Source organism: Talpa europaea (genome assembly GCF_964194135.1).
Source record: "Talpa europaea genome assembly, chromosome: 8".
Taxonomy (NCBI): Eukaryota; Metazoa; Chordata; class Mammalia; order Eulipotyphla; family Talpidae; genus Talpa; species Talpa europaea.
In genome coordinates this window covers 89,450,109-89,462,442 of record NC_140075.1, presented here as the reverse complement: position 1 = coordinate 89,462,442, position 12,334 = coordinate 89,450,109, and the positions used below count along the sequence as shown (strand labels likewise).

The window sequence follows — 12,334 nt, the reverse complement described above, 5'->3', positions numbered from 1 at the left end:
ATGATTCAGATTTACTTATAAGGGCTGATAGCATCATTCCACAATGTCATTATTTTTCAGACTTTATCTATACTTTGTTTTCCTACTGTCTTTGATGCTGTGGTTACCTTGTGCTAAGGTTACCAAGGTTACTGCATAATCAGAAACTGACCATTGCGACTTTGCCATCAAATCTGCCTCCTAGGCAGGAAAGAAGAATGGGGTGGGGGATGAGCTAGCTGTATCAGCCCCATTTTTAGTGATCTTTCTTGGAAGCTCCCTAAGCAATTTGTAATAAAGTTTCATTGGCCAGAATATAGTCACATGTACACCTCTATTTACAGGAGAGGTTGAGAAATACAGGTGTTCTTTTGTTTTTAAAAATAAGAATACAGGGGAAATGCAGACATTTGATAAGGATAACTATCAAATGATAACTGTTGTTTCTGCCACAGGAACAAATCAAGTAAGTGGAAAAACAAGTGAGGATGTAGACAGTCTAACACAACTAACATACTGTGTGTCCAGCATACACAGAATTCATTTAAATTTTTGCTTGCACTATTCACCAAATATTGATCATTTACTATAACAAAAAAAGATAATCAATTTTTTTAAGTTTCTGTCTTACATCAATATTAAAAAAAAAAAACAATTTAACAAAAAGATAACCCTGGCCTCAAAAATTACTTTGCTGAGGAGAAAGAAAATCATATACTTTCCAGTTACCTTGGGTTATAAAAGAAGTCAAAGCAGGCTATTAAAACTTTTTTAAAAATACTATAAAACAAGTCTTTGGAATAATAGCCAAATTGGTCTTCAGAGAGAGATTTATATTTGAAAACAAGAAAGATTAAAATTAGCTGAACTTTTAAGAACCCAAAGTATGAAAAGAACAAAATAAGTGCAAAGAAATAATAATAAAAAAAGAAAGGCAGAAATTAAGGAATAAAAAAGTTGTGTTGGTCAATATAGACAAAAGCTAATAATTTTTATTTTTATTTTTATTTTTTTTATAAATTTTATTGTTATATTCCCCATACAATTGCAGCCCCCCCATTCTGACCCCAATCCCTCCCCTCCCGCCCCTGCCCCCGCCCCCCTAAAAGTGTCTCTGGTTCATAGTTTTTTGTTGATTTTGATTTTCACTTTCTTATAGTTATTCATTTTCCTGGTCCCTTATTTAAGTTTTCTAGATTCCTGCTATGAGTGAGACCATCCGGTATTTTTCTTTTTCTTTTTGGCTTATTTCGCTGAGCATGATCCCTTCCAGCGCCATCCATGTTGCTGCAAATTGCATGTGTTTATCTTTTTTGAATGCTGAGTAATATTCCATGGTGTATATGTACCACATCTTCTTGATCCAGTCATCTGTTTTTGGGCATTTGGGTTGTTTCCAAAGCTTAGCTATTGTAAACAGTGCTGCTATAAACATAGGGGTGCAGGTGCTCTTTGGAATTGATGTTTCTGTGTCCTTTGGGTAAATACCTAGGAGTGGAATTGCTGGATCATATGGAAGCTCTATGTTTAGTAGGTCCAGAAATCTCCACACAGCTTTCCACAGTGGTTGGACCAGTTTGCACTCCCACCAACAGTGCAGAAGAGTTCCTTTTTCTCCACACCCTCGCCAACATTTGTTGTTGCTAGTTTTTTTAATATGTGCCATTCTCACTAGTGTAAGATGGTATCTCATGGTAGTTTTGATTTGCATTTCCCTGATGACAAGTGATGTTGAACATTTTTTCATATGCCTGTTGGCCATTTGCATTTCCTCTTCAGAGAAGTTTCTTTTTAGCTCTTCTGCCCATTTTTTGACTGGATTATTTTCTTTGTTGTTGTTGAGTCTCATCAGCTCTTTGCAGATTTTTGTGATCAGTCCTTTATCATTAGTGTTGGGTGCAAAAATGTTCTCCCAGTTGGTGGGGTTTCTCTTTGTTTTTGTTATTGTCTCTTTTGCTGTGCAAAAGCTCTTTAATTTGATGTAGTCCCAGCTGTTTATCTTTGCCTTCACTATCACTGCTTTGGGTGATGTGTCTGTAAAGATGTCTTTGATGTGCAAATCACGTAGTGTTTTGCCTATATTTCCTTCTATATATTTTATGGTTTCAGGTCTTATGTCTAGTTCTTTAATCCATTTTGAGTTGATTTTTGTGTATGGTGTGAGGTAGTGGTCAAGCTTCATTCTTTTGCATGTAGCGACCCAGTTTTCCCAGCACCATTTATTGAACAAACTTTCTTTGCTCCAATGCATAGTCTTTGCTCCTTTGTCAAAGATTAGTTGACCATAAATCTGTGGGTTTATTTCTGGATTTTCTATTTGATTCCATTGGTCTGTATGTCTGTTCTTGTTCCAATACCATGCAGTTTTGATGATTATGGCTTTGTAGTATAGTTTGAAGTCTGGGAGTGTGATGCCTCCATTCCCTTCTTCTTTTTTCAGGAGAGCTTTGGCTATTCGGGGTTTTTTGTGATTCCATATGAATTTCATCAATAATTGTTCTGTTTCTTTGAAGAATGACATTGAAATTTTGATTGGAATAGCATTGAATCTGTATATTGCTTTTGGAAGGATGGCCATTTTAATAATGTTTATTCTTCCAATCCATGAGCAGGGGATGTCTCTCCATTTCTTTGTGTCTTCTATTTCTTTTAACAGTGTTTTATAGTTTTCTTTGTATAGGTCATTTACCTCTTTTGTTAGATTTATTCCCAAATATTTGATTTTTTTTGTTTCAATAACAAAAGGGATGGTTTTTTTGATTTCTTCTTCTTCAGATTTATTGTTTGTGTATAGGAAGGCTACTGACTTTTGCGTGTTGATTTTGTATCCTGCCACTTTACTGAACTGATTGATGAGTTGAATTAGCTTTTCTGTGGAGTTTTTGGGGTTCTCTATGTATAATATCATATCGTCTGCAAATAGTGATAGTTTGACTTCTTCTTTTCCTATTTGGATTCCTTGGATGTCTTTCTCTTGTCTTATTGCCCTGGCTAGGACTTCCAGTATGATATTGAAAAGCAGTGGTGAGAGTGGACATCCTTGTCTTGTTCCAGATCTTAATGGAATTGCTTTCAGCTTTTCACCATTGAGAATGATACTGGCTGTTGGCTTGTCATAGATGGCCTTTATGATGTTGAGGTATGTTCCTTGTATCCCAAGAATTTCAAGGGCTTTTATCATGAATGGGTGTTGCACTTTGTCGAAAGCTTTCTCAGCATCTATTGATATTATCATATGGTTTTTATATTTCTTTTTGTTGATGTGTTGGATAACGTTGATTGATTTTCGGATGTTAAACCATCCTTGTGTCCCTGGAATGAATCCTACTTTGTCGTGGTGAATTATCTTATGGATACATTGTTGGATTCTGATAGCTAAAATTTTATTGAGGATTTTTGCATCAGTGTTCATTAGGGAGATTGGCCTGTAGTTTTCCTTTTTTGTGTTGTCCTTGTTCGGTTTTGGTATTAGTGTAATGTTGGCTTCATAAAACATGTTTGGTATTGTCCCTTCCTTCTCAATTTTTTGGAAGAGTTTGTGAAGGATAGGCACTAATTCGTCTCTGAATGTTTGGTAGAATTCATTTGTAAATCCATCAGGTCCTGGGCTTTTGTTTTTGGGGAGGTTTTTGATTACCATTTCAATTTCGCTAATTGTAATTGGTCTGTTTAGGTGTTCTATTTCTTCTTTATCTAGCTTTGGGTGATTGTAGAGTTGTAGGAATTTGTCCATCTCCTCTAGATTGTTGAACTTGTTTCCATATAACTGTTCATAGTAGTTACTGATTATTCTTTTGATTTCTGCTGTGTCCGTTGTGATTTCTCCTCTTTCATTGATGATCCTGTTTATTTGTGCTTTCTCCCTTTTTTCCTTTGTGAGCCTGGCTAGGGGTTTGTCTATTTTATTGATTTTTTTCAAAGAACCAGCTCTTGGTTTCATTGATCTTTTGGATTGTTTTTTTAGTTTCAATTTCATTTATTTCTGCTTTGGTTTTTATTATTTCTTTTCTTCTACTGGTTTTGGGGTTTTTTTGTTGTTCTTTTTCTAGATCTTTGAGCTTCGAGATTAGGTTGTTTCTTTGCGTTCTTTCTTGTTTCTTGATGTGAGCTTCTATTGCTATATATTTTCCTCTTATTACTGCTTTTGCTGCATCCCATACATTTAGGATATTGGTGTCCTCCTTGTTGTTCAATTCAAAAAATTTTTTAATTTCTTCTTTGATCTCCTCATTAGTCCAATGGTCTTCCAGTAGTGTGGTTTTTAATCTCCATGAGGTAGGAAAGTTCCTTGCCTTCTTTTTATGGTTTATTTCTAGTTTGATGCCTTCATGGTCAGAAAAGATGGTTGATATGATTTCAATCTTGGTGTATCTGTTGATGTTTGTCTTGTGCCCCAGTATGTGATCGATCCTGGAGAATGATCCGTGTGCGCTTGAGAAAAATGTGTACTCCGTTTTTTTGGGGTTTAGTGTTCTATAGATGTCTGTTAAGCCCAATTGCTCTAGGTCCTTATTTAGAGCTTTGGTTTCTTTACTTATTTTTTGTCTTGTTGATCTATCCATTGTTGATAGTGGTGTGTTGAAGTCTCCCACTACGTATGTGTTTTCTCTGATGTCTGTTTTCAGAGAGGACAACAGTTGTCTGTTATATTTTGGTGCTCCTTCGTTTGGTGAGTATATGTTAATGAGTGTTATTTGTTCTTGAAGTATTGTCCTGTTGATCATAATGTAGTGACCATTGGGGTCTCTTTTTATCTTTTTGAGTTTGAAATCTGTTTTATCTGATATAAGTATAGCTGTTCCTGCTTTCTTTTTTGGTCCATTTGCTTGTAGGATTGTTTTCCATCCTTTAACTTTGAGCCTATTTTTATCTTTTGTAGCTAAATGTGTTTCCTGGAGACAGCAAAAGGTTGGGTTTTGTTTCTTAATCCAGGCTGCAACTCTGTGTCTTTTTATTGAAGAGTTTAGTCCATTTACATTTAGAGTTAATATTGATATGTTAACATCTGTATTTGCCATTGTGTTTGTCTTTCCTTTGATTTTATTTATTTATTCTTTTAATAACTTTTTTTTTTTTGGCCTTCTTTCATTGTTATTCGTCCCTCTGAGGTTCTGGCTTTAGGACTCCTTGTAGTATTTTTTGGAGTGGGGGTTTAGTTGCAATGAAATTCCGGAGTTTCTGTTTGTCTGGGAAGGTCCATATTCTTTCTTCAAAGAGGAAGGAGAGCTTTGCGGGATAGAGTATTCTTGGTTGGCATCTGTTTTCTTGGAGTCTGTTGACTATGTCCCTCCACTCTCTCCTTGCCCGTAGTGTTTCTTCGGAGAAGTCTGATGTCAGCCTGATTGGTTTTCCTTTGAATGTTATCTGTTTCTTCCCTCTTGCCAGCTTCATTATTTTTTCCTTGTCCTGGATTCTTGGGAGCTTTACTATTATGTGTCTTGCTGTATTTTTCTTTCGTCGTGGAAGTTTGGTGTTCTTCTTGCTTCTTGTATATCAATTTTCAGCTCCTTCTTCACATTTGGGAAGTTCTCTTCAATTATCTCTTTGAATATTTTCTCTGTTCCTACATCTCTCTCCTCTCCTTCTGGTATTCCTATAACTCTTATATTTCCTTTCCTCATGGAGTCAGATAGTTCCCGAAGTCTTTCCTCGTTCTTTTTCCTTCGTACTTCTCTTTCCTTTTCTGTTTTGGTTCTTTTTATTTCTGTGTCTTGAAGATTACTTATTCGTTCTTCCATTTCATCTATTCTGCTTTCATTGCTTTTCCCAGAATTCTTTAGTTCTTCCATTAATTCTTTGATCTCCTGCATTTCTTTTACTTCCCTCTTTAGGGACTCAATTTCTTTCTTCTGACCATTGTTTTCCCTCTCTAGGGACTCAATTGCATTCTTCTGATCGTTGATCATTTTTCCCTTATCATTGTTTTCCTTTATGACTTCTGTCAGTTTTTTAATCATGGCAATTTTAAATTCTCTTTCTGGAAGGCTCAGAAATTCTTCCAAGTTATTGTCGTTGCAATCTGGGGGCTGGTTTTCTTTTTGTGGTGTGCTTTTTCTCTGGAGAGTTGCTAGGTTGCGTGTGGTTCTTCTCCTCCCTACTGTCTGTTTTCTAATTTGCCGTATGCGTTGGGACACTGTGTTGTTGGGACTCGCCGGCATCTTGGGTGGGCTTCTCTGCTCCCCTCTGGTTCCTCCAGGAGTCATCTGTCAGTTTCAAGCAGTCTTTACTGGAGAAAGGTCCCTGTTCTAAAATGCCGATATGGGGACACACTCCCCTGTGCGCCTGGTCTGCCCCGGCGGTGGGTTCCTGCTCCCCCTCTGGGCTTGGACTGCAGGCCAGAGTGGGTCTGGCGTGGGCGAACTTCCCCCACTCACCTCTGGCTCCTGAGGAAGCCTTCTGCAGGTAGTCTTTACTGAAGAAATGTCCCTGTTCTAAAATGGTGATGTGGGACACACTCCCTGCTCGTCTGGTCTCAGGCACACTCTTCTGCGTGCCTGGTCTGCCCCGGCTGTGGGTGCTCGCTCTCCCTGTGGGCTCAGACTACTTGTTCGGAAGGGGCCCGGTGTGGGCTAACTCCCCAGCTGGCCACTAGCTCCTTCAGGAGCCTGTGCTGGCTTCAAGTCGCTAGGTGGCGCCAGAGATCTCTCCTAGAGCCCTTGGGGAGCTGATTTTCCACCCTGTGGGACAGGGAGCAGAGCGGGGATGGTAGGGTACACCTCAACGGCTTTGGGGTGCTGTGTCTGCCTTGTGCCCCACTGTCGTGGGGAACCCACGCCCCTAATTTCGTGCCCCGGGTCTCAGTTCCAAAGCCCTCAGTTCCAGGACGCGGGCTGTAGCCCAGATCAGTGGCGCGGGAATGGCGCCTTTTGAATCCCGCTTCCCTGCCTGGGCGCCTTGTTCCTGCTCACTCAGGGAGGGCCTCCGTGCGTCTCCCCGCAAGCCTAGGTCGCAGCTGTGGGGACCTGGGCAGCTGCGATCCGATCCGGATCCGCGCCTGCTTTTCCAGCGCGCCGCTTTCCGCGCAAGCTTACCGGGAGGCCGGGCCGTGTGCTGGTGCTGGTCTCCTCCTGGGGGGCGGGGTCTCTCTTTAATGGCGCCCGGAGCTCACCTCTGCGGCGGATCCTGCAGGGTTCTCCACAGCTCCCGTTCACGGGGTGTGGTGGCTGAAATAGTTCCTTTCCACTCACAGTCCCACTTGCTGCGTCCGTTTTTCTTGTTGGCCGTTTTGGTTTGTTGTTTCCCTCCTCTCTGCCGGTCGGAGAGTGCCGCCTCTGTGGGCGGGGGAGGGGAGCAGGGTTCTGTGCTTCCCTCCCTTCTGGTCCTCTTTTATGGCAACTTTCTTCTTCGGGTAGTTTGCTGGAGTCGTCCGTTTATCTTCCGTGTCCCAGTTCTCACTGGGACCTGCCGCTTTTCCTCCCTATTAACTTTTTTTAATGGGAGATCTTACTCGCAGCGTCTCCTCGCCGCCATGTTGCTCCGCCCCCTCTTCAAAAGCTAATAATTTTTAAATATCAGTAAAATTTCAGCAAGTATAAAGAAAAAGAAAGCCCCCCCCCAAAGAAAAAAAGGGGGGGGGAGTGCATATCAATACACATATGGAAAAAATCTTTTCAAATTCCTAAGAGAATGCTGTGTAATGCTCTATAATAATGAATTTGAAAATTTAGGTAACATGGACAATTTTCTAGGACAACAGAAATTGTTACATAAACTAAAAAGAAATACATGAATATATCAATAACCTAGAAGAAACTGAAATGTAAGCAAATACCTGCTTCCCTCTTTTCTCCATTCCCAACCTCCCTCCCCCAACACTACCACACATATACTCTCATGCACCCTTGAGAAGACACCAGCTAAGTTTTTCTGGTGAATTCTATAAGACTTTTAAGAATTAGGTCAGTTTCTCAATTGTGATACTGTAGATATTTGGATGAGGTTATTTGTTGTGGAGTTGTCTTGTGACCCAGTAGAAACTAGCACATCTTACTCCCCAAAATATCTCCAGACATTGTCAAATTCCCATAGAGAAAAATGGCTGCTAGTCAAGAATCACTAGATTACATAAGGTCTTTATACAGAGCAATATCACAGTATTGAAAAAGTTGGGAACTACCCATCAAATAGCATGACTGATGCATTAGATTGCAAGGATAGTGATTATGAAAGAAAACTTATGTCAGTCTGAAGAATGAGCATAGATGTAAAATTATTAAATTATTAGAAAAGCAAATTTGATATATAACGTTAAAAAAATAAATATTATGATTAACTTTGGTTGTCCCAAGAAATGTAATTACGGTTTGACATTAGAAAAATCAGTATGTTTAAATACACTAACTGACTAGTACATGATTTTAAGTAAAGATTCAAAATAAAAGATTTTTGAAAAGAATGTTAGAGAGACTCACCTTACCAGATATCAAAATGTTCATTTTCCCTTTTTCTGTTGAGATATAATTCACATGCCATAAAACTCACCATTTTAAAGTGTATAATTTAGTGGCTTTTAGTTTATTCATATTGAGTATAACCATTACCATTATCTAATTCCAGAATACTAAAATGCATCAGTTTTAACACTGGAGTAAGAAAAGACAAATTGATCAATGGACTACATCAAAATAAAAAGCTTCCGTGTGACAAAACACTAAGAAAGTTAAAAGACAATGACAAATAGGAAAGGAAATTGGTATCCAGGGTATACAATAATATATGAATAAATACATAATTCTTACAAATTAATTTAAAAAAATGGGTAAATGATAAGACAGTTTATAGAAAAGGAAAGACAAAGTTGTTGAAAATAACAAGATGCCTGACCTCGGGGTTACAGGGAAATGCAAATTAAACTGAGATACCAGGTTTCATCTATTAGAATCCAGATATTAAAATGTTCAATAACGTTTTTATGATTGTAAAAGTTCTTATCAAAAAGATGGTAGAATTAAGGCCAATGACTATTATAATAAAAATTAGTGAGATAAATTTTTCTATTAAAATATTTTCATTTTGGACCAATAAGAATAATCAGGGACTCTTCAAAATGTGTGACTCAAGGAGAAAGAAAGTCTTAAAACAGTCAATACAAACATTAATGTGGGGCTCCCTGGTGGCCTTAGGTTTAAGTCTCAGCACTAGCACTGTGAAGGCCCACCACTATGACCTGAGTTCGATCCCCGGCGAGGGAGTTAACCCATGCAGCAGACTTCTCCTGTTTCGCTCACTGCTCCCCTCAGCAGTGTATTTCAGTGGATCTGCATGTTCTGCTCCCCACTCTGTGTCTGGTGAATCCTCTCACCTTTCCACCTCTGGCCGACACCCCAGTTCTAAGCAAAATAAAGATCTTACAATAAAGGAGTAATTCTTTAAAAAAAAAAACCCAAACATTAGTAGAGCAGTAGTTTAGTTATTCATATTAAACTATTTATAGCTAATAATGAAATACTAACTCTTTCATACACATATTAAAGGTTCCAAGTTTTAATCTTTTTTTTTAAAGATTTATTTATTTATACAAGAGCTGGGGTACAGGCCAGAGGCACGGGGAGTTGAGAGAATCCACCAGAGAGGGAACAGGGAGCAGAACAGGCAGAAGAACTGAAATACACTGCTGAGGGGAGCAGAGGGCGAGACAGGAGAGGTCTGCTGTGCCATGTGGGAATCTTCCTGGCTGGCCAGGAATTGAATTGGTGCTGTGGAGGCTGCATACAGCTTCACAGAGCTGCATTCAACCCGCTGCGCCACCGGGGAGGCCCTCAGGTTTTAATCTTTTAACCTATTTTCCTATGTTCAATTTGAGAGATTGTAGAAAATAGAGGCACACAAAAATCAAGTCATCAGTTAAGAAAATGCTAAGGTTCGGGCCTCCCCTGGTGGCACAACGATTAAGCTCTGGGCTGCGAAGCTGCCCGCAGCCTCTGCAGTGCCAGTTTGATCCCCGGCCACCAGGGAGGGTCCCACATGGCATGACAGACCTCTCCTGCCATGCCTGCTGCTCCCCTCAGCAGTGTGTTTCATCACTCTGCCTTTTCTGTTCCCTGCTCTGGCTCTGAAGAATTCTCTCACCCTCCTGCATTTCTGACCGTACCCAGTGCTTGTATAAATAAATAAATAAATCTTTAAAAAAAAACAAAAAAACTAAGGTTCACTTTAGTTATCAATAGGGGGAAAATTTAAATGTAGAAATACTACCATCCATAGTTACTATACTTGGTACAAACATCAAATTCTTTGAGAATCTGAAACCTTTTTTGTTTCCCAGTATTTGACTTAATATTTTGTATGTAGAGTTTTCAGTTTGTTTATAATCATTATTGTTAATAATGGTGACTGTGACAAGACTGACAATACTTAAGGAGAGTCCTGATTAGCCATGAGAAACAAAAAAATTTTATTGTTTCTGTGTAGCTAATTTTAATGTTTGATTTCTTTTGTTCAGGTATTTAATGATTCTTCTGTGAATAACCATTCAAAAGGTTCTGCTATTAAAAGTTCACAAGATTTTTTGCAGTTCAGGTAACTTAAAAAATAAGAAATGCTATAATTTCTGAAATAATTTGTCAATTCAGCAAATAATACAAGCATTTTATTTATTGTGTTTTAGATTGCTAACCCCACAGAAACAACCAGCTTGTAATTGGTGGTCTGAAAAAGGAGATAAAGGTATTTGCTATTTATGTTTTTCCTAAGAATTGAGAGTAATAAATTATATCAGGTTTTTATACTGTTCAAATCTGATGAAATGCTTGGATGTTTGCATCTCTGCTTAACTAAACTTGCATGCCTAAATACATTTCATTGCAGAAAGTTTGAAAAACAGAAAAATGTAAACAAAACAAAAATACACTACCCAGACATAAACTGACACCATACCTGCTGGTGTATATTTTTGTCTTTTTTTCTATGTATATGTATGTTTTGTCCTGGTTTTTCTCCCCAAATATTGAACGATACAGCATGTATGATTTTGTATCCTTTTCTTCCACTTGATATATGGTCGATGATATTTCTTCAAGCCATTTAATAGATTTTATTTGTAATATTTGTGTAATAATCCATTGTATAGATGTTACAATTTATTTAGCCAGACTCTCATGAAATATTTTGTTGTTTCCAGGGATTTTCTTTTGCTATTATAAACAATGCTTCTATATTCTTTCACATAAATCTTTTAATATCTCAGAGTATTTTCTTTGAAGAATCATAAAAGTGTATTAGGATATATGTGCATAAATAAGTTTATTATCTTAGGACCTATTAGCTATTGGAACTTTTACACACCTTTGAAAATAACTCATTCTCTATATGTGTAAATACATTATACATACATCTGTAGTTGACCTTTAAACAGCACAGGGGCTAGGGGCACAAACCCTTTCCTGCACAGTTGAAAATCTGATACAACTTTTGACTCCCCCAAAACATAACTACTTAAAACCTACTGTTGTTTGGAAGACATACCAATAGCATAAACCATCGGTTAATATATACTTTATAAGTTATATGTATTATACTACTGCAATCTTACAATAAAGAAAGCTTAAGAAAATCATAAGGAAGAAAAAATATATTTATAGTACTGTAGTGTGCTAGTGCTGAACATTTACATAATCTCTAACATTACAAGAAAATTTGAATAAGTAGATTCATGCAGTTCAAACCTGTGTTGTTCAAAGGTCAACTGTATTTATATATTAGCATCCCAGTAAAGAATAACAATTATCCCACTCATTAGGCTATATAAAAGTCTATACATCTTTTTATCTGTAGCAAGTAAATATTAACTTTTATTTCGAATTTTACAAATGCTCATTCTGGCAATATAAGTATTTTATAAATATATACATATATTTAATATAGCCATATAATATACTATGGCTCTATTTCCCCCACTCTTGATATAGGATTCAGCCAACACAATATGCTTGTTTTATGCAGATGGATATTCTTGTTTTCTTCTGAATGAAAGAATTATATTTTATCTGGACAGGTGATCTATTCCACCTACTTACAATCCTCTATAGTAGCCAAGCCTTGAAGAGAGTCAAGGGAGAAATGGGTGTTATCTGAAACATTATGCCCCTCATACAGATATGTGGGGAAATGTATATATCTGGCATAATCCTAGCTGTCATTGAACCTATATGGTGAGGCTTCATAAGAAAGTATCTTTTCAAAAATCTATCATTCTGTCTTTTGAAAAAGTTAATATGTGGTGAAATAATTAGAACTTAAATGTAAGATGCAAAACTACAAAGCTTATCTACAAAGCTTGCAGATGATCAAATAGAAACGTGTCTTTTTGATTTTAGTATATCAAAGAATTTCTTAAATGAAAATTTAAAAACCCAAT

The 12,334-nt window shown here is 37.6% G+C and overlaps 1 protein-coding gene across 1 annotated transcript in view; it reads left to right on the top strand.

Moving 5' to 3' along the window:
* LOC311175520 (protein SIX6OS1) overlaps positions 1-12,334 on the top strand; it is a gene marked incomplete at its 3' end in the record, with an annotated part of 43,914 nt that overhangs the window by 19,029 nt on the left and 12,551 nt on the right. Inside the window, exons 11-12 of the mRNA XM_084240421.1 lie at positions 10,421-10,497; positions 10,586-10,644. Of these exons, the coding sequence (XP_084096547.1) occupies positions 10,421-10,497; positions 10,586-10,644 (136 nt within the window). The remainder of the gene's footprint in view (positions 1-10,420; positions 10,498-10,585; positions 10,645-12,334) is intronic.